Below are 22,624 nucleotides of genomic sequence, written 5' to 3'. Positions count from 1 at the left end.
ACTAGGAAGTTGAGGTGTGTTGGAAGTCTTGCCTAGAATGAGTCACACCTCTCCTCTTCTGGGATCCCCCTTCTTCTTTTGGTATGGGCACGGCCTCCTCTTGTTGCTACTTCCTGACCCCTTCCTCAAGCTGGGAGGCAGGAAGCATAAACTATTCCAGCAAAAGATGAGAAAGAACCAGTAATGGAACACTAGGAGTTGGGAGGAGCTTCATCTGATAGAGGAAGCAGGAATAGGAACAGCAGAATTACTGTGAGGAGGAACAGAAGTGGAATATACTCATCTCCAGTGCCTCAGTTCAGAACACATATAGCCCTTCAGGACACCTACCCCTCCCAAGGATTCCCAGGGTTATAGATTAGCTCCAACACCTCCACCCTGCACTGTAACTAGGGCCCCATAATTAATGAGATTATGCTATCACACAAATGGCTACTACATAATTCATCTCCACTGGTGTTGACTCTGGAGCATAATTACACTATAAATATCAATGTCATTAATTACTTCACTCCTCCTCAAGTCAGAAACATCAAGCTGATAACTGTTTGTCTTTCTTAGAAGATCCGCAGGAGAGGTGGGAACCTGTGCCTGGAAGGGGGCTTTGGGGAATGAGATTGGGGGGACAAAAAGGTAAAGACAGTCCCACTGTTTTTCACATTAGGAGCTCAATATGTAAAACTTTGTGTTTAAAGCAGCTTTGGTGTGCAAGGAGATGGGAAGGTTGGGCAGGCAGATGGATCTCTGACCATATACAGCCTATTCCCCACACCACAGTGCTGAAAAGAGGCCTCTCTTTGGTCTCTCCATGGTCTCCTGGTCTTTATGGACTTAAATGGGAATGAAGCAGGGACAGACAAGCGCTGAGTAGAATAGGTCACTGGGGTACAGTGCCATATAACTCTGTAAGTCTTTTCTTATTAGGTCTGATGTGCAACGTAGCACATAGGATCTTGATTAAAAGGTAAATCATTCATTTAACAGCCATATATACTTCTGTAACTTCAAACCTACTCTTATGCAACTGTTTATTACTACCAATTGCAGACATAAAAATGCTGAATCTTGAAATTAGCATCTTTCTTTTTAGACCCATGAGTCAGTCAGGACTACGTACAATGACTGACCTAAAAGTGACGTAAACCAGCTTGCTCACAAATCAGGACACCTGAGTTCTGTTCCTGTTTCTACTATGGACTCACTGTGTGGTTTTTAGGCACACTGTGTGTGGCCTCTGATTTTTGGGTGCTTCAGTGTCAGGATGGCCAACTCCAAACAATGTAGGCCTGTTTTTCAAAAAATGCTGAGCACCCACAATTCTAAATGCAAGTCACAGCAGCGGAAACACCAGTGAAAATGAAGCCCAAAATATCTTAAGTTGGGGACACAGAATTTAGGCAACCAAACTCAGAGGTCTTTTTGAAAGGCTTTCATCTCTGTGTGCCTCAGCTATAAAAATTAAGGTCAATGATGTGTTATAAAGTGTTTTGAGATCCAAGGATGAAAAACACTATATAAAATGAATGCTAAGCATTATTTTTTTTAATTATGATCACAGGGGTTTTATTCGTGATTTCCTCAGAATTATTCTGGTGATCTTGAATAAGAGGAGGCTTATATTAATGTGTGTTGCATATTACCAGGGTGTGTTTTTTCTGACCTATCGAGTATTGTCTAATAGCATATCTGAAAAATAAAAATCAATAGCTATGTTCTTAAAACAGAAAATGTGGACCTGTAAAAGAAATTAATCTACATCATTGCAGACTTGTTGTTGTCCTTCATTCTGAGGCTTTTGTCACACATTTTAAGAACTATTTAAATTTCAACCTGGAAGTCAATCGGAGTTTTGCCATTGACTTCAGTGGAAGCAGGAGAGAGCTCTTTATCCTGAAGAAGGGAAGCTTTGTTAAAATGCAGGGCTTGCTATGGAATGATGTGTGTTAACATTCAGAGAAATATTTGTTGGGCTTGAAATCACATTTGAGTTGAAGTGCGGTTTTGACACAGTATACAATGAGCACCACCCATAGTGAGTCACACAACTTAAATCATTTGTAGATAAGGAGGCAAGATTGTCCCAGAGGCATGTAGGCTAGATGCCTATGAATGTTTCAGGCTGTATCATAGAGAAGAGGCACAATACTGAGGCATCTGTGACCTTTAAACATATCAAGAGTTACTCTTATGTTGACTAGAAGTGATTACTGATGTAATGATGATTTTAAATAGTATTTCCCAACGCCACCAATCTTTCAAAAGAAAGTCTTCTTTAGGCCCCGCTGATGATAATAATGTACGTTATGAATCTGAGTGTGAAAGGAAGCGTATCTAAATAACATATTAGAAGGCTTCAGAGTAGCAGCCGTGTTAGTCTGTATCCGCAAAAAAAACAGGAGTACTTGTGGCACCTTAGAGACTAACAAATTTATTAGAGCATAAGCTTTCGTGGACTACAGCCCACTTCTTCGGATGCATATTAGAAGGCATTATTTTACCACTTGTCCAAGGCTGAAAGAAAATGGTGGCACTTTAGACTCTTTCCAGAGATCCCCTACACCTCATCAATTGTCTACTTTGCCACTCTGAAAAAAACCACCATGGACTGATTTTTCAGATTTGCTGAGTTCCCACAACTCCAGATGACATCAATAGGAACAGAAAATCAGACCCTATTTTTATTTTATTTTTGCACCAAAATATGGAACTTAATTGTGACCACTCTAACTCTTTGTTTTTTTGTTTACCCTTCCCTCCCCTTTAACTATCATGTTTTGTCAGCCACTTAAACATATTTCTTCTTAGCAATTTTTTAATATTTGGGAAAGCAAAATCTATATTTTCTCAGTTGTCCTCTTTACAAAGCTGTGATGTATACTACTGGAAGGGGAAAATAATTAAAAAGTAGGTTTTTTAAAGTCATTTCTTAATCTGACACTGGAAATCAAATTCTAGGCTCACCAGTAATATTTTAAACATAAGAATCCATGGACTTGATTCTGCTCTCTAATTTATGCAGGTTTTACAATGGTATAACTCAATTTAATTTAATGCAGTTCCTGCTGATTTATGCCAATCTGACAAGAGACTCAGGTCCCATATCTAGTACTAGTTGTCGTGCAGTCTGGAGTGGCTCATGACCATGAGTGCCAACCTCAGGGCAGACTGTCAAAAAGCAGGACAGACACCCCAAATTGGTGATATTTTCTACAATTAGATTTCACCAACTCTATATCAAATGTGAATTCCTAAAGCACTGTAACAGTCCTACCATGGAGTCACAGATAGTCCCCATGCAAGCAAGCTGGACTTAGTGATAATGGTCACTTATGCCAAATATCACAAAATATTAGGTTTCAGAGTGGTAGCCGTGTTAGTCTGTATCAGCAAAAAGAACGAGGAGTACTTTAGTCTCTAAGGTGTCACAAGTACTCCTTGTTCTTTTTACAAAATATTAGGTTGCTCGCAGTCCCAAAAGACCAGTCACTTACCCCAGGTCAATTTGTACCTCAGATCTCACCCCAAAGACTACACTTGTAAACTCTATTCTAATAAACTATCTAAGGATTTATTAACTAGGAAAAAGAAATGAGAGCGTTATTTACAGGTTAAGGGAGGCAACATATATACACAAATGAGTTACAGTCTATGATTCCAAAAGGTGTCAGAGTTGTAATAATCTGTCAGCACTGAATGTCTCTTTGGGCTAACACAGGCTGACTCTGGGGATCTCTGCTTTTGTTTCCTTGCTCCATCCCTGTGAGAGTGCAAGCAGCAAAGAGATGAAAAATTTTCATGTCAGCTATCTTTGTTTCCCTTTTCCAGAATTCAGACTGATGGGATGAGCTTTCTTGCACGTAGCACATTCATGGGTGTGAGAGGACCATTAACCCAGTCTTTGTAGCCTGATGTTCCACAATGGCCCATTTAGTTTTGATAATCCTGCTTGATGTGCAGAGAAACCACTCCTTCTGCCTAGGTTCACAAGTTCAGAGCAGGCATCTTTACAGTTAGAAAGCAAAATCATGGGCAGCTGGTGCAGGAGCAGCAGGTTTGTATAATTTTTGGTGGTGCCCAGAATGGATCCAAGTCTCCCCCACACACACACACACACACATACCATAAGGCTCTGGGAGGGAGTTTGGGTGCGGGAGGGTGGAGGGGTCAGACTCTGAGAGTTTGGGTATGGGGTGCGGGCTCTGGGTTGCGGGTTGGAGTGTAGGAGGGGGTGCAGGGACCGGCTCTGGGAGGGAGTTGGGGTGCAGGCTCTGGGCTGGGGCAGGGGGTTGGGGTATGGGAGAGGGTGAGGGGTGCAGCTTCTGGAAGCAACCCACACCCCTCTCTGGCAGCAGCTCCTAGGCGGGGCCAGAGGGGTCTCCACGCACTGCTGCCTGCAGGCATCACCTGTGCAGCTCCCATTGGTCGCAGCTTGGGGCACGGGCAGCACGCGGAGACAAGCCTGCCCCCCCCCAGGGCTGCAGGGATATGCCAGCCACTTCTGGAAGTGGAGCGGGCGGGCAGGAAGCCATCTTAGCCCCATTGCGCTGCGGGTGGTGGCAGCGGGGGCCCCGGGCCCTTTTAAATTGCCCAGAGGCAGCAAGCGGGGCCAGGGAGGATGCTCTGGGGGAGGCGCACGGGGTCAGGGGAGAGACCCGGCTCTGAACTTTGGTGTAGCCGGGCCCCTGGGCCCTCATATTGGTGGAGCATGGGCACCACGGGCCCATACAACTCACCACCCTTGGGTGGGTGAACCCCGCCTTTGGGAAGGCTAACCCACCAGCCCCACCCCTTCTGCCCAAGGCCCTGCCCCTCCACCCGCCGGAGCCCCAAGTCCCCCAGTACCCGCCAGCCTTGGCCGCTGGGCCAACCCCACCCTGGGCCAGCCCAAGCGCCACCTGGGGCTGCCCCTGGCCACCAGCAAGTCTGAGCTCCAGGCCGGCTTCAGGGTAGAGGGGGAGGGAGAGCAGGGCCTCCTGGCAGAACATGGGAGTGGCCGTGGCTTGGGTCTGGGGAGGCTTAGTATGCCCTGGCCTTTGATACCCACCACCCATGAGCAAAGCTTACATATGACCTTAAAGAATGGGGTACAGACATTACAAATAAGATTAATGCATCCAACAACTTACAAGCATCTGATAGAGTCTAAACACTAAACACATCCTTACAAGTCTAACACTTATCTTGAACAATACTAGCATACAGGTTAGCTGGTCTGGTTTCCAGCTATGAATTTGTCAGTGCTCAGCTGATGCCTACAGCCTTGGCAAGAGCTGGAACCCTGGTCTACCAGCATCACACAAGTAATAGTAATAGTATGAATTAACAGAAATAAAAATTCAATGTAGGAAGACTATTGCAAGTTCTTTTTTCTCCTTTCTCTACAGTAAGATCCACAGACAATAGCACTGTTGAGTTTGCACTGCTACGTATGTTCTCTTAGAATTCAAACCAAGCTCCCACCTCTGCAGTCACAGACATCAGTGCTCTTCCAGCTAATTAATGTCTTCCTTCCACCTGCACAGTTCAACAGCTACCCCTCAGCAACAGAGCAACTCAGCAAAGGGATGGGGCACTGAGATCACAAAGGAAGCACCTCCCTTGTCTGAAATTCCAAGGTCACAGGGCAATGACTTTTGGAGGGCAGCAACCAGCCACAGTTGATTCCCAAACCATTAAAGAGAATGAAAAGCTGAGGACTGGGATGCTGGGCGTTGCATTTTTAAAGAGTGCTGAATAAACATTGGAGCGTGTATTTAAAGAAATTACCAAGTTTAAATAAACAATCGGGAGAACTTGTTGGGTAACTGGATTTTCATAATCACAAACGGTGGATTAATTTTAGGGTACAGGTAGACCTGGAAATGACCTAGCTAATGATTTATAGGATTTGCTAACCTGAGGGGCCATTGAGATGGACAGGTGGAGCCTCCTTTAGGGGCTTTTCAAGAAAACGTTGCATTACTCATTTTTTCCACCATAGTTACTGCTAAAATTTGTTCTATAAATGTAACTTTTCAAAGATACTTACATGGATTGACTCAGTGGCTCTACAATCAGTACACCATCTAAAGATATGGCCCTGGCTATGTCCTATACCCCCATAGTAGGCACCAGGCAGTACCCATACGTGGGTAACTTCCTGGTGCAACTTACTTCACATACTCGCTACCAACCAAAGAGTTAGACCCAAGCTTTTGCAGTGAACGTGCTAATGTACCAAATGTTTAAAATTCCACCAATTCCTCACGTAATGATAATTCACATCAAGAGAAACCTCAGGGGAATTGCAAGAGGAGTGATTTTGGCCACAGAGGACCAAATCCTGCTCACTTTTCTCAAGCAAAGGACTCATTTACCTCCACATTTGGCTCAGCTTATCTATATACTAGATAAATAGAATGTTAACCTTATTCACTAGGACTGAAAGGTTCATAGTTATTCAGAAGTGGTAGAAATGAGATTTACAGAACTGTTTCATTCTAGCCGGGATTAATGTGTATTTATACACATTATAGGTTGCGTGACTCCTGAAATGGTGGGAGTGTGGTATCCCAAGAGCTGGGACTCCAGGATGAATTGTGTCTCAGAGAGCCATATGCCTCCCAGTATTCTCTGACATGCTAAGGGAGGTTAGCCAGTCAAAGACAGGTCCCTGGACTAAGCCACTGGGCTTACCTATTATGGCAATTCCTATGGTCTTGATCCAAAATCTATTGAAGTCAGTGGAAACACTCCCAGCAGTTTCAGTGCACTTTGGATCAGGCTCTATATAGACATTCTTATGCTAGCCTTTCTACTTGATGTCCTTGCACTGCTACCCTCATGTAATTCCTGCATTCAAGTGAGCTCAGTGGCTGGTCTTCTGCTCTTCCCCACGTGAGGGTCCAAGATGAGGAACCTTCCTTGATCCCTATACCTTTGCAGACCCACTCAGAGAAAGAGCACAGTCTAACCTGATGATTACAGCAGCAAGTAAGCCCACGTGTTGGATATTTGTGTTGACAAGTTAATCAATGTCTCTAAGATTAGTGTAATATTTACCTCATTTATTAAATCTCCTCCCTCATTTCTTCAAAGTGTAGTTTCAGATTACTGTTTTAATGGAATTATTGTCCTCTAAGGCCATTGTCTGCCTTATTGTGCATCTTCTACTGTGCTCTTTTTAAAATGCTTTCTTGGCTAAATTAGCAACTGGCCACTTCTGTCTTTGCTCTACTACAGAACGTTAAGTTAGGACTTAAGAAAATAATTCTACACTTCATAGTAAGTAATTTGGTTCTTAACACCAATTTTCTTGAAAGAGCCCATGAAATGGAAAAAGCTATAAATTCAAAGTTATAATTAGATCAGGTATATTTCTTTTTGTTAGAAAGGAAGTAGCCCTTTCACCAGAACTGCCAGATATAACAATGTAAAAGCCAAGGAAAATATTAACATTTTAGCTGCACTTTGTTACAAAACAATATGAATATGTTCTTTCTCTTTTTTTTACCAGCAGAAATCAGTAGGGCCTTTCAAAGAGTTATGATTGGGCCCTATTTGGTACATATTTTCTCAGTCAAGAAGAGTGCAGATAAGGTTAAGCAGGCTCATTGCACATCTCTCCTTGTACTATTGATTTCCAGATTGATTTAAGAGGTTGGTTTTGGTCTATAAAGGCCGAAATAGCCTGGAACCCACCCATCTAAGAGAGTTTTTCTCTCCCCATGCTATCCATCACTGTTGCCTTGCTAAAGCCCCTTTGTTATAAGCAGGGAGGAGCCTGCTAGGGTGTTTTGAACTCACTTCCTCCACAGGTCTATAGCAGCCTGGGTTTGTCAACTTACAGGGCATGCTGCAAGGCCCACCTTTTCTCCCTGGCCGGTGAGGAATTGGATGTTGGCTAGGCCTCAGTATGGAACACAGGAATACGTGTGGGGTCAGTTAATTTCAGTCTTTTCTGATGTTGCTGTGTCTTTGAGTTGATCTGGGATACTGACAGATCTGTTTAGTTTAGTGTAGCTTTTTAATATTATCAGTGGCACCCATTGCATTGGAAGGGCGCTCTTTTATTACACTCTTTATTAATCTAAATAAATAGAATAGCTTGACTGAGTGGAGTCAAAGTCACTGCACATTCACAGACTAGTTATTCAGCCCTCTCCATGCCCTCTACTTGCAAGAAAAAAGTGGTGCTGGAAGGCATTTCCCCTCTCTCTCCCTTCCACCTCATTTTTTACACAGCAGTCGCTGTGCCTCTGAGCTGGAGGAGTAACATTAAAATGCTTATTCACAGGCCCTAGCAAAAAGTGTCCCTGGTACAAAATGAATAAAAGAGGTTTCACACTTAGCCTCACAGCAAACTGCACCTCCCAGGGCTTGTGGGCAATGAACACTGACAGCATTGTATCTGATTGTAGCTGCGCACTTTCCTGTTTAGAACCACCCATCACAAGGTATATTAGAGCACTGCAAATTGTAGTCCTGTGCAAATGGCTGAATGCATGTGATCTCATTTACAGATGGTCCAGACTATGGCAGTTTTGGGAATAGTCACAGGTGGGAGGGTAGTGCCAGTGGTTCTCAACCTTTCCAGACTACTGTACCCCTTTCAGGAGACTGAAGCCCATGCCCCACCTCCCAGGGCTCAAACTCAAGCCCCACCGCCCAGGACTGAGGCATGTAAGTTAGCTTCACAGGGCCCCCTCTGGTGTGGGGCCTCGGGCAGCTGACTTGCTTGCCACTCCCTAACACCAGCCCTGCACTTGTGACCCCCCAAGCCTCTCCCAGGGGTGTTGCGACTCCAGGTTGAGAAACAATGATCGGTGAGTTGACAAACCCCCTTCAAGAGCTCTGCGTACTCTCAGGGGTATGAGTATCTGTGGTTGAGAACCATTGATCTATGCCTAGCAGTACACTATTTTGTGTGCAATGTCCCTTTAGATTGTCAACTGTGCGCTCAGTTATATAGTTTTAATTAGATCAAATGTTGCTGTAGTTTTAGCTAGTAATTTATCTGTATTCCACCTACTCCTTGTGTCTGCTCTGAGGAGCGGGGGCGGCCACTGCCTCAGAGATGGTTGATTTTTGTGTCTCCCTGCTGAATAACAGCTGCTGAGTGAAGTGCCTACCTGTCATTGCACTTCTACGCTGCATTTGTATTTCTCTATATCTGAGCTATAGTGCTCTGTTGATGGGGACTCTAGTTTATCTAGGGAGCATTGGGCAAGCTGCAAGAAACTGCTACATATACCTGTAACTGCCCACATGCAGGAGTTGTTAGCCACTCCTATCTCCTACAAGCTTCTCCCACTGACTCTCTAGTGCACAGCTGTCTACTTTCCAACAGTATTAGGTTCTGCAAAAGTTTGGCAATGGGTTTCTTGGCAGTGGCTGGTACAAGCACACATTGTGTGCCATCCATTCGACTTCACTACCCTAGCAAGCTCCATCCTTTTCTTCTGAGTCCTGGAAATGTCAATTCCCAGATAGACTTTTATCTTCCTCCCATTCCTGAGGCACTTATCATCCTCCCGAGTGAAGCCCAGTAGTTCTCAACCAGGGGTCCGGGGCCCCCTAGCGGGCCCCAAGCAGGGCCAGCATTAGATTCGCTGGGGCCCAGGCAGAAAGCCGAAGCTCAGGGCTGAAGCTCAGGTCCCTGAGCCCCGTCACACGGGACTGAAGCTGAAGCCTGAGCAATGTAGTTCATGGGGGCCCCTGTGGCATAGGGCCCCAGGCAATTGCCCTGCTTGCTATGCCCTAACACTGGCTTTGGCTTATATATGCAGAAAACCAGTTATTGTGGTACAGGTGGGCCGTGGAGTTTTTATAGCATGTTGGGGGGGGCCTCCGAAAGAAAAAGGTTGAGAACCCCTGGCCTACCCCATCCCAAAAGGCAGCCAGATGGCTACAATCAGCTGAGCTCTGTTTTGCCTCTGCCACCTGCTACTGTCTCTGACTCACTGCACCATCTGTGGGACCTGGATAGCAAATTCTTGCTATAAGCCACCCATCAATGTCATTGAAATAAACTTGTGTACAGTAAGTCTTATCTTGTGCATCATTGATTCCAGCAAAGGTTTTCTTTGTTTGATAAATGAGAAATAAATTTAAATGACAGCCAGGTCATTTCTAGTCACGTAAAACAACATTGGATAAATAGTATGCTAAAATAAATAAATAAATAAATAAATGATTAGCGTTATTGAAAGGATCCATTGGCAAGAACATAAGAGAGGAGGAGATAGCGCATCAAAGCAGAGTTTTGCCTGAGTGGAGAAAAGAAAAAAAAACAAAGTTTGTTTAGTGGATTTGGAAAGATTGGTTAGCTCCAAAAAAGAAAGTGATCAGCACTGATAGACCTTATTCCAGGGAGATGAGTCCAGGAAACAGGACAGCAACCTCTTTTACCAAGAAAAGTGCTGCCATTTGGGAGAATTAGGGTTAACCTAATATTACTAGATAGATAGTTAAAAAAAATAGATAAACATTAATAAAATCAACTAAAAATCTTCTAGTTAAAGAGGAATCCACTGCCCCAAAATTTGTAGCAACTGCCATCATGCATACTGCTTACTTATGTATTTGTACGGTAGTATGTGGCTTATGGCTATAAATCTGTCATAATACATTGCTTATTAAGAGGTCTTATTGATACATCCCACACTGTGAGCAATGTGGAGTCACCATCCCAGTGGAAGTTCAAGCAGACAAGGGAAACATGCCTATTAAGAACTGATAAGAAATGTATAAAACTATTTATAATCCTAGAGGGAAAGGGGAATGGGTGGAGCTATTGGTGAATGGAGAGAGGGGTGAGGCCAGTGGGTGGAAATAACTGACACTAGATATTATAGAAAGGGAAGTGAGTGGAGTGGTTCACTGATATGGCAGAGTGGCTTTACAAGAGCTTCCCGATATGGGGTATAATAGTACGCTTATATATAGGGCAATGTCTAGGAACTTAAAGAACTCTATGTTCAGGAAGTGTGTGATGAGAGAGGGCAGTATATGTGGAGAAAGGAATAAGCCTGAATATTATATTCTCTCTCTCTTTATATCTTTTTATAACTGAATACTGAACAGTGCTTTGTGGAATTTAGAAATATGTTAAAGTCAGGCAGGGCACCTGGTAACACGATTCTCTAGATAGTTGGCCAGCTCATCTTATTTTTTAGTCTTCACTATGTTGAATTCACTGGTGATTGTTTCTCATTCTAACTGTAGCAAATGTGAAAGCTGTTAGTTACTCCTACAAATGCATATTTGGTCATTACAAAACATCAGTGTATGAATTCATGTGACTCGACATTCCTAAAGTAAAAGAAAGAGGTAACAAGTGATAGAATGGTTTGAAGTTATGAAAATGACATTTCTTAAGTTAGATGTTGTTTAGATAGTATAATAGAAAGGATTAGTCTGGGCTCAAAAACCTGTTTGTGACAGATACTGCAATTTCCTGCAGTATTCTGGACAAACCTCATTGCATGAAGTTTATGTATCATTGTGGGCCTGTATGTAATTCTGTGGGGAAAGGGGACTACAGCAGAAGCGATCCGTGAGGGCGGGGGCATGCGGGGTCACATGCTCCCCGATTTACTGCTTGGCTTGTACTGAGAATGCTCATGTAACACCGACAGGCCCTGGTTGTCGGTGGGTGGGATCGAACCTGGGATCTCTGGACCTTAGTGCATGAGCCTCTACCACATGAGCTAAAAGCCAACTGACTGTTAGCTAGGGCTGTAGAGCAGACTCATTTTATATATCTCTCTAAGTGGTCTCAGTGCCACTAGATGGGTCAGAACACCACACCCCTGAGGTGTGTGGGTTACACTCACACAGACTGAGCATGCTCAGTAACACTACTGAAGCAGGCTGCCCTCACTCTGTCCCCCTTCTCCCCCCCATTGGCAAGCACATGTTGTCTCTGCACCACAGCCCTCCAAGAACTAAGAACAATGGGGTGTGGCTAGGCAGATTCACTCAGCTTGTAACACCCCCAAAGAACAACCACCGCCACCTGTATAGAAGCTCGCATATAATGGTTCAAATTGGATTCTCCCCAGACCAGCAGACAAGGACTTTTGGTTAAATAGCCTGATTTAAAGCTGACTAAGGGCCTTCTTTCTGATCCAGCAAATGAACAGAACCTTCTGCCCATGGGGGGCCCTTTCTGAGAAGGGTTGGAAGGACTTGAACCGGTCTGTATTCTTGTTCTGAGTTAAAGGAGTGATAAACTGGTGACCCCAGGAAAACCCCTGGGTAGGGTTTAAAGGACAGTTAAGCAGCTAGAGCCCTCATTGGAGTCATGGGGTGACTTCTGGTAAGCTTATTAGCATGTATGTAGGTTCTTTTGTTGTTTTATATGTTTTCTCTATAATCCTTTTGACTTACGAATAAATGTGCTTGCTTAGAATGAGCTGGTGGTAACTTATAACTGTGGCAATTATACTGTTTATCATCTCTGAGGAGAAAAAAAAAATCAGGCCTGCTTAGGCAGTCTGACTTAGTTGGAGAATTCACAGTGTAGGCAGGAAGCTGTTTAGCCTGGAAATAGCTTAGCTATTTGGGTGTCTCTACCCAAGAAAGGTAATGGCTGAGCAGCTGGGAGCCTAGAGTGGGTGCCCTTGCTGGACCATAGTGGGGGAATACAGGGCAGTTGCCCTGAAGTGTGACACTGTTTTCTTCATATTTTTCAAAATCAAATCTGTTATGGAATTAAGCTTTCCTTTGAAGCAGAAAACAGAACATTGATGAGTTTGATGTCCTTCAAGTGACACATTTTTGGTGTCTGTGCACAATCCTCTCTAAGTCTGCTAATCATTTCTTTGCCTCTGTTTTACCTCATTTATTATGGTTTGTGCGTCCTCTGATTTGGAACTGTATTCTTATTATCTGCACATCTACTACACTTACATTGTGTTTTTGTCTGCTGTTAATATTATAATCTCCCACTTCCTCTGTGCTATACATTAAAGACATCTTTCACATCGGAGGAGATTGTTAAAGTTACAGGCAGTCTACTCTTTATTTGATTTCCAAGAACTGTAAATGGGGTTACTTTTACATCATTTAGGTAACCATTATTTTTTTCCTTATCTGGAACATCCACTCTTACTGATATCACTGACTGGTTGCTTTTAGCATTTCCGTTTAATGAGGATTTAATGGAGCATACAGAGTAGTTTATATTCTAGAATATGATTTAGAATAATTTAGGTGGTTTCATAGTTTTCCCCCCACACACTTTTCTTTCAGAGGTCCCTGCTTTTTTAGAGCTTGCCATCAAACTTACTTAATGTCATACTAACTTGTTAAAAACACTAAAGGTTACATGACAGCATTCAAAGAATCCCTAAATACCGTATATGGTGAAAAAGTGTTGAGAGGATGGATTCAGGGGATTTCATCTATAGGTCATCAGCTCAGATGTCAGTAGTTAACCTTTGTTGTCGGAGGCCAGTCTAAAGTGAGTTGATGGTTTCAGACCAGTTCTAAGTGGGCAAGTTTCTACATTATACCAAAACACCATCACAATCGGCACTAACTGGCATCCTTGTTGATAATTTTAGAAGAGAAGCCATCAATTGAATGGGAATCGAGATTAAACATCCCCTTCATATCAGAGTTGAGGCACATTGTCAATAGGCAAAGTGAGGTTTTGTAGTTTTCACCACCACTGCCCACACTGTACCTGATTTATTTTATTCTCTAGAGGTATCACTTCACACATTTCACAAGCACTAAATTCACATTTTTGAGATATCGAATAAGTGGACAGATAGGGAATTTTCTTGTTGCTTTTTGCTTTGAATGATGGCTCTACTTTGTGGGGAGTTTCTGCGTAATTTACATTATTAACATTGCATTTTAATTTGAGACCTTTTATAGATAATATTTTTGCTAAACAGAGTATTCTGTTTAACACCACTTTTTATTATAGGCCTGATCCAAAGCCCATTGAACGCAGTGGAAAGATTTCCATTGACTTCAATGAATTTTGAACAGGCCTTAAGTGCACAGTTTATCTTTACTGCAGAAAATCTTGCACGTTCAGCTGACTATGCAAGTCAAGTCAGCAAATTACAATATTAATATGTCAAAAGAGAATATGCCAGAGGAATTTTACATTGATATCAACAGCAGATAAGTCCCCAATATTCAATTCATTACACAGTAAAGTTCTCCTCTACAGATATAGAATGTAACATTGAATACAGCTAGTTTCTTCAGAATAGGTTAAAAATTATCTGTTTTTGCTAAATTGTCACTTGTTTTCCCTTATTTTCACAAATTGTGATTAGAGTTGGGCCTAAGCCACAAAGTTCAGAACTTTGGAATTCAGAAAGTTCTCAAATTTCATATGTCTTCAAACACAAGGTTTTGTTTTGGGCCTAGTCATGACCAGGCATAAGAGTGTCATATTATTTTTCAAAATCTGTGAACTTTAGTAAATAAGATTTAGCTTCTGCCCCCCCCCCTCCCTTATAAGGAATATTCTAACGTTTCTCTTTCCCCTCAAACCTACTTCTCTTCCTCAGTGCCTAAATGATTCATTTACTATTAAGAATCTGGCTTTTGCAGTTTGGTGTGCCCACCATGTAGAAATGGTTACTTAATGCTGTTCTCTTTTTATATCCTTCCAGTCAAATGTACTACAAACAGAGGCCCTGATCCTGTAAATACTTATGCGTATGATTTACAAAATGTGAGTAGTTCCATTCAGTGGGATCACTCACATGTATGAGTGATTGAAAGATCAGGGCCAGAACTATCTGCCATGCTATGGCTTCTTGGCCCACCCAAAACTCCCACTGAAACCGATTTTGCATTCTGTGCATACCTAAAACTCCTAATGGTTACAGTGGAAGTTTAAAGTGTGTAAGTAATTCAGGTTCAGGAGCATAGAGTTATACAATTTTATAACTATTACATAGGGAGCTAATATAAATGTATTGTTATTTTTCACTATAGGCGAGGATCCAATGTCTCCCTGACTTTGGACATGAGCAGTTTGGGAAATGTCGAACCTTTTGTCGCTGTGCCTACCCCACGAGAAAAAGTAGCAATGGAATATCTACAGTCAGCTAGTCGGGTCCTGACAAGACAGCAGCTGCGAGATACAGTCGCATGCTCTCATTTGCTTCAAACAGAGTTCATGGTGAGCCCATTCTTCACTGGGAAAAAAGCAAAACTAAACAAACCTTGCAAGGCAATAGTGCTAGTCTAATAAATGTGTACACTACCAGGGCAAATGGGAATGAGAAGATGTATACAACTCTCTTGAGTATGTTTGAGGTATAACAAACGAATATGAACAATCTCAATTTTATTAAACATGCTAGGGCATGTGGTTTCTTGGGCTTTTCTCTCTTTTGAATTCTCCATACATAACTCAATAAAACAGATGATGTTATCTTGGACCCAAAATAGTTTTCATTATAAATTATCTCAGATCAGTAAAATCTTTATATTTCATCTTTAAAGAGACACTGTTTATGAGCAACAGAGGGTCCTGTGGCACCTTTGAGACTAAGGGTATGTCTACACTACGGGATTAATCCGAATTTAGATAATTCGGATTTGAGAAACAGGTTGTATAAAGTCGAAATGAATGCGGCCACACTAGCACATTAATTCGGTGGTGTGCGTCCAAGTACTGGGGCTAGCGTCGATTTCTGCACCGTTGCACTGTGGGTAGCAATTCCATAGCTATCCCATAGTTCCCGCAGTCTCCCGCGCCCATTGGGTTGGGGGTTAAGATCCCAGTGCCTGATGGGACAAAAAACATCGTCGCAGGTGGTTCTGGGTACAGCCTCACTTCCTCCCTCCCTCCCTCCCTCCCTGCATGAAAGCAACGGACGGCAGACAACCATTTTCGCGCCTTTTTTCCTGGGTGGGTGAACACTGCAGACTCCATACCACGGCAAGCATGGAGCCCGCTGAGGTCAAGACAGCACTCATGAATATTGTAAACACCTCGCGCGTTCTCGTGGAGTTTATGCTGAGCCAGGACCAGAAAAACGAGGAGAGGAGGCAGCGGCAGCGGCAGCGCAGCGACAAGCATGATGAGGACATGGACACGGACACGGATACAGAATTCAGTGAAACCACAGGCCCCGGTGCTTTGGAGATCATGTTGTTAATGGGGCAGATTCTAAACATGGAACGCCGATTCTGGGCAAGGGAAACAAGCACAGACTGGTGGGACCGCATAGTGTTGCAGGTCTGGGACGATTCCCAGTGGCTGCGGAACTTTCGCATGCGTAAGGGCACTTTCATGGAACTTTGTGACTTGCTGTCCCCTGCCTTGAAACGCCAGAATACCAAGATGAGAGCAGCCCTCACAGTTGAGAAGCGCGTGGCGATAGCCCTGTGGAAGCTTGCAACGCCAGACAGCTACCGGTCAGTCGGGAATCAATTTGGAGTGGGAAAATCTACTGTGGGGGCTGCTGTGATGCAAGTAGCCAAAGCAATCACTCAGGTGCTGCTACGAAAGTTTGTGACTCTGGGAAATGTGCAGGCCATAGTGGATGGCTTTGCTGCAATGGGATTCCCTAACTGTGGTGGGGCGATAGACGGAACCCATATCCCTATCTTGGCACCGGAGCACCAAGCCACCGAGTACATAAACCGCAAGGGGTACTTTTCAATGGTGCTGCAAGCACTTGTGGATCACAAGGGACGTTTCACCAACATCAATGCGGGCTGGGCGGGAAGGGTTCATGACGCTCGCGTCTTCAGGAACACAACTCTGTTTAAAGGGCTGCAGCAAGGGACTTACTTTCCGGACCAGAAAATAACCGTTGGGGATGTTGAAATGCCCATAGTTATTCTTGGGGACCCAGCCTACCCCTTAATGCCATGGCTCATGAAGCCATACACAGGCAGCCTGGACAGGAGTCAGGAGCTGTTTAACTACAGGCTAAGCAAGTGCAGAATGGTGGTAGAATGTGCATTTGGCCGTTTAAAAGGCCGCTGGAGATCATTATTGACTCGCTCTGACCTCAGCCAAAGAAATCTCCCCATTGTTATTTCTGCTTGCTGTGTGCTCCACAATCTCTGTGAAAGTAAGGGGGAGACCTTTATGGCAGGGTGGGAGGCTGAGGCAAATCGCCTGGCTGCTGATTACGCGCAGCCAGACACCAGGGCGATTAGAAGAGCACACCATGAAGCGGTGTGCATCAGAGAAGCTTTAAAAACCAGTTTCATGGCTGGCCAGGCTACAGTGTGAAATATCTGTTTGTTTCTCCTTCATGAAAACCCGCCCCCTTTATTGACTGATTTTCTGTAAGGAACCCACCCTCCCCCTTCCCCCAGCTTTCTTTCAAACCAAATAAAGTCACTATCATTTAAAAATCATTTATTCTTTATTAATAGATTAGAAAAAGAGGGAGGGAACCCGGGTGGTATTTGGGAGGAGGATTACTGGGAAGGAAAAAGCCACAAAGAAAAGGTTAAAAAAATGACAGCCTTTTGCTTGGGCTGTCTACTGGGGTGGAATGGGAAGGTGTACGGAGCCTCCCCCCCCGCGTTCTTACACGTCTGGGTGAGGAGGATACGGAACATGGGGAGGGGGGAGGGTGGAACAGGGGCTGAAGCGGCAGTCTGTTTTCCAGCAGCCGTTCCTGAACCTCCACCAGACGCTGGAGCAGCCCCAGCGTTGCTTCCTTCATCCTCTGGTCTTCCTGACGCCACCTCTCATCTCGAGCGTCTCTCCTCTCCTCACGTTGGTCTCTCCTCTCCTCACGTTGGTCCCTCATGTCCTCACGTTGGTCCCTCCTCTCCTCACGTTCACTGACTTCTTTCCTATACTTTGAAACTGTTTCCTTCCACTCATTCAGATGAGCTCTGTCACTCCTGCTGGATTGCATAATTTCAGAAAACATCTCTTCTCGCGTCTTTTTTTTACGACGCCTTATCTGTGATAACCTTCGGGATGGAGGAGGGAGGCTTGAGGAATTTGCAGCTGCTGTAGGGAGGGGAAAAAAGAGAGAATTGTTTTAAAAGCTACATTTTGCAGAACAATGCTTATACTCTTTCACGGTGACCAACACTGTTCACATTACATAGCACATGTGATTTCTGTGCAAGGTCGCATTTTGCCTCTTAATGCTGAGTGCCTGTGGCTTTGCTGCTAGAGATCACAGGTCTGGGCAACAGAATTCTGCTTGCATGCGGCCATGGTAAGCCATTCTCTTACAGCTTCTGCGCCCTACTTTCCCACATACCAAGCATAGCTTGTAGAGTGCTGCAGAAGCCTGGCCAATCTCAGCCAGTTGGGGGGGGGGGGGGGAGTGTGGTGGGGCTTGTCTGGGCAAGTAGAGTGCTGCGGTTTTTCTGTTAACATTCAGCAGCACCAGAAAACAAACTAACCACGGTACCCCTCCCCCCCACCGCGTGGCTGGTATCAGGGAAGATCCCTACAGGCACCAAACTAATCCCCCCCCCACCGCCGCCCCCCCCCCCTCGCCATGAATTCTCTGGGATGATCACAGTACCCCTCCCCCCACCGCGTGGCTGGTAACAGGGAAGATCCCTGCTAGCCAAACGCGAAAAACTCAGGGCCAATTTCCCATCTGCGCTTGGCTAACTGCAGGGAAGGATTTATTTTCCGCCACAGGCAAACAGCCCAGTAGGAACGGCCACCTCTGTCCCCTTAATTAAGTTCCCGTATTTCAACCAGGTTACCAGGAGTGATATCACTCTCCTGAGGATTACACAAGAAGATAAAGAACGGATGTTGCTTGAATGCCAGCAAACACCGGGACCATACGCTGCCAGGCTTTGTCAGGCAATGATACCAGATTACTTGCTGCAAGCATGGCGTGGTCAAGTGTCCTACCATGGAGGAGGGAATAAAGATGCACTGCCCAGAAACCTTCTGGCAAGGCTTTCGGAGTACCTCCAGGAGAGCTTCATTGAGATGTCCCTGGAGGATTTCCGCTCCATCCCCAGACACGTTAACAGACTTTTCCAATAGCTACAGACTTTTCCAGTAGCTGAACTGACCGCGAATGCAAAGTCAGGCAAAGTAATCATTAAAAACCGTTTGCTTTTAAAACAAGTTTTATATTTTAAAAGGTAAACTCACCTGAGGTGCCTTCCATGGGGTCAGAGTCTTGGGTACTGGCTTGGGAGGCTTGGGAGGCTTGGGAGGGTACTTCAGTCAGGGTGATAAAAAGATCCTGGCTGTTGGGGAGAATGGAGTGCTGTGTGCTCTCTGCAAGCTCATCCTCCTCCTCCTCCTCCTCCTCTACCCCATCGGCAGAATCCTCAGGCGTCGAGACTATCCCCGACCCAGAATCCACGAACACAGGTGGGTTAGTGGTGGCAGCCCCCCCTAGAATTGCATGCAGCTCGGCGTAGTAGCGGCATGTCCGCGGCTCTGACCCGGAGCGACCGTTTGCCTCCTTTGTTTTCTGATAGGCTTGTCTGAGTTCCTTGACTTTCACGCGGCACTGATCTGAGTCCCTATTGTGGCCTCTCTCCATCATGCCCTTGGAGATTTTTTCAAAAATTTTTGCATTTCGTCTTTTAGAACGAAGTTCTGCAAGCACTGAATCCTCTCCCCATACAGCGATCAGATCCAGTACCTCCCTCACGGTCCATGCTGGTGCTCTTTTTCGATTATCAGCCTGCATGGTTACCTGTGCTGATGAGGTATCTGTGGTCACCTGTGCTCTCCACGCTGTGCAAACAGGAAATGGAATTCAAATGTTCGCGGGGCTTTTCCTGTCTACCTGGCCAGTGCATCCGAGTTTAGATTGCTGTCCAGAGCGGTCACAATGATGCACTGTGGGATAGCTCCCGGAGGCCAATACCATCGAATTGCGGCCACACTAACCCTAATTCGAATTGTTAAAATCGATTTTGGCACTACTCCGCTCGTTGGGGTGGAGTACAGAAATCGATTTAAAGGGCCCTTTACATCGAATTAACTAGCGTCGTTGTGTGGACGGTTACAGGGTTAATTCGAATTAAAGCTGATAAATCCGAATTAAAGTCGTAGTGTAGACCAGGCCTAACAGAAGTACTGGGAGCATAAGCTTTCGTGGGTAAGAACCTCACTTCTTCAGATGCAAGTAATGGAAATCTCCAGAGGCAGGTATATATCAGTGTGGAGATAACGAGGTTAGTTCAATCAGGGAGGGTGAGGTGCTCTGCTAGCAGTTGAGGTGTGAACACCAAGGGAGGAGAAACTGTTTCTGTAGTTGGATAGCCATTCACAGTCTTTGTTTAGTCCTGATCTGATGGTGTCAAATTTGCAAATGAACTGGAGCTCAGCAGTTTCTCTTTGGAGTCTGGTCCTGAAGTTTTTTTGCTGTAAGATGGCAACCTTTACATCTGCTATTGTGTGGCCAGGGAGGTTGAAGTGTTCTCCTACAGGTTTTTGTATATTGCCATTCAGATATCAGGAATGGCAATATACAAAAACCTGTAGGAGAACACTTCAACCTCCCTGGCCACACAATAGCAGATGTAAAGGTTGCCATCTTACAGCAAAAAAACTTCAGGACCAGACTCCAAAGAGAAACTGCTGAGCTCCAGTTCATTTGCAAATTTGACACCATCAGATCAGGACTAAACAAAGACTGTGAATGGCTATCCAACTACAGAAACAGTTTCTCCTCCCTTGGTGTTCACACCTCAACTGCTAGCAGAGCACCTCACCCTCCCTGATTGAACTAACCTCGTTATCTCCACACTGATATATACCTGCCTCTGGAGATTTCCATTACTTGCATCTGAAGAAGTGAGGTTCTTACCCACGAAAGCTTATGCTCCCAGTACTTCTGTTAGTCTCAAAGGTGCCACAGGACCCTCTGTTGCTTTTTACAGATTCAGACTAACACGGCTACCCCTCTGATACTTGACTGTTTATGAGGCAAGTCATCTGCTTCAAAAAAATCCCTTGTTTGTTTTACCAACAGTGTGCCAGATTGTTTAAATGGAAAGAATTTTAAATATCTGCCGTGGTTGGTAGGGGAACCCAGGCCGACCCTCTACTCTGGGTTCCAGTCCAGGGCCCTGAAGTGAACAGTCAAGGTCTGCATTTACACCAACCTTAATGTTCTCACTCCTGGACTCCGTCCTACCATGTTTCTTCTCCCGTCCCTCAGAGAGAGGGACTGCAGGCTTTCTCCCTGCACTATTGCCAGCCTCCTGGCTTTATAGAAGCCCTGCCTTTTCCCTCACAGGTGAGCTTCCTCCTAATTAACTCACATCACACAGCTAAATCTCCCCTGTTTGCACCTTAATTTGACTGCTTGGGCCTACTTGGCTTATCTCAGCTATTGCAGGGCCATCACACAGGGCCAAGGACAATTACCCCACGCCAAATGGAGAGAGTTTTGTTGTAGTGAAGAAGCCTCAAATATGGTCAGAGACTCACCCAGGAAAAAACTGTATAAGGCAGGTTCTAGGTTTGAGCTACCTTTACCTAGGTGGGTGGAGGAATTCCTGTTCTGCACCTGCTTTCACTGTTGTTGTGCCAGGGGGAGGAAATGAATGAATGCAGAGTGAATAAATTGTATGTGTAAAGTATGCTTGTGGTAGGGGATGGTGTGGGTACAGAGTATGGATGCATGTGGATGAGGTCAGGGTAGAAGCATGTGATTGAATGTGTGGATGAGCACTGGTGGAGTGCAGGTGACATTGTATGAACTGTGCAGACTAAGTGAATTTGAATATGAGTGAGAGCAGAGTGAATGTGAATGAGTGAAATGGTCGCATTCAGAATTCAATACAAACGAGCAGCTAAAGAATTTTTCACTGATTTATTTTCTGGTAGCAAATGCAAGAAACACAACAGTATGCAAATGTATGCACATTTGTGCAAATTAATGCTCATTTAAAATCTGTTGCATTTTGGGTTGCACAGGTTAGCAGGTTTGTTATCCCCACATAATCTCTTACTTACACTCTTAGTCCTTTGTCTTTTCTTGCCTTTTATAGATAAGCATAAAGATTAAGTGCCATGTCTATGTTGTAGAGCACCGTGTAAATTTAGAGAGCTCTTTATGGTCTTGACCCATACAAACACTTACCCCTGGGAGTAGTCCCACTGAGCAAACCCCACAACCAGTAGTAAGTGTTTATAGGTCTCAAGTGATTAACTGGACCAGAAAAGCAAGGCTCTATGTTCAACTTGATGGCATTTCTGTGTCTGTCTATAATGCGATAACTTCTGAATGCTGCTTCTGCCCAATTCCAAAATTTCAGGGAATGTTCTAGGCCTCAATGGGCAGAATCCTGTTGGTTTTGTTGAAAACTGGAAAACCTTGATTTGATTTCCACTACTAAGGTCCACAGAGCCTATTTGGGGCTGTAGGCTGAGGAATCTCTCTGGCGCCCTCTCCTGCCTACACATATCACAGGCAGCTTCTAAATACACTGCTGTCTCTCATTGTCTGTACACGTTGACCTGCATAAGCAATAAAGTGTTTTTTCAGTTTCAAAGTGCCAGAGATGTTTGTACCAACAGTGCAGAACTGCACCAGGGAAGCTATAGATGACATAAAAGAAAACAGTCCCTTGTCCCAAGGAGCTCACAATCCAGTCCAGACTCTGTTGGAACAGTTCAGGTCCAGAGTACACCAGGGGCTGAGCATGGGGGAGCAAAAGGAGAAGAAGGCAAGAGTGA

The 22,624-nt window shown here is 44.5% G+C and overlaps 2 protein-coding genes across 7 annotated transcripts in view; one reads left to right on the top strand and one right to left on the bottom strand.

Annotated features, from left to right (window-relative positions):
* Positions 1–22,624, top strand: part of PTPRR (protein tyrosine phosphatase receptor type R) — a 214,020-nt gene that overhangs the window by 155,367 nt on the left and 36,029 nt on the right. For all 6 annotated transcript variants that reach the window (XM_065558877.1, XM_065558886.1, XM_065558891.1 and 3 more), the window contains one exon: positions 14,953–15,139. In XM_065558877.1, coding sequence (XP_065414949.1) covers positions 14,953–15,139 — 187 coding nt within the window. The remainder of the gene's footprint in view (positions 1–14,952; positions 15,140–22,624) is intronic.
* Positions 17,330–20,020, bottom strand: LOC135973821 (myb/SANT-like DNA-binding domain-containing protein 2). The gene is made up of 2 exons (XM_065558923.1): positions 19,073–20,020; positions 17,330–17,950 (listed from the first exon to the last, which is right to left on the bottom strand). Exons 1-2 carry the CDS (start codon positions 19,620–19,622, stop codon positions 17,436–17,438), a joined length of 1,065 nt encoding a protein of 354 aa, XP_065414995.1. The 5' UTR covers positions 19,623–20,020; the 3' UTR covers positions 17,330–17,435.

Source organism: Chrysemys picta, chromosome 1, assembly GCF_011386835.1.
Source record: "Chrysemys picta bellii isolate R12L10 chromosome 1, ASM1138683v2, whole genome shotgun sequence".
In the NCBI taxonomy this organism is placed as follows: domain Eukaryota; kingdom Metazoa; phylum Chordata; order Testudines; family Emydidae; genus Chrysemys; species Chrysemys picta.
Note: the sequence above shows the minus strand (reverse complement) of the source record. Positions and strands in the feature narration are given on the sequence as shown.

Bases quoted from the DNA above. Each gene is read 5' to 3' on its own strand.
- LOC135973821 (XM_065558923.1), bottom strand. From the start codon at position 19,622: ATGCAGGCTGATAATCGAAAAAGAGCACCAGCATGGACCGTGAGGGAG. The intron at 17,951-19,072 runs GTGAGTTTACCT...CCCTCCCTACAG, and splicing joins CCCCATGGAAGGCACCTCAG to CAGCTGCAAATTCCTCAAGC.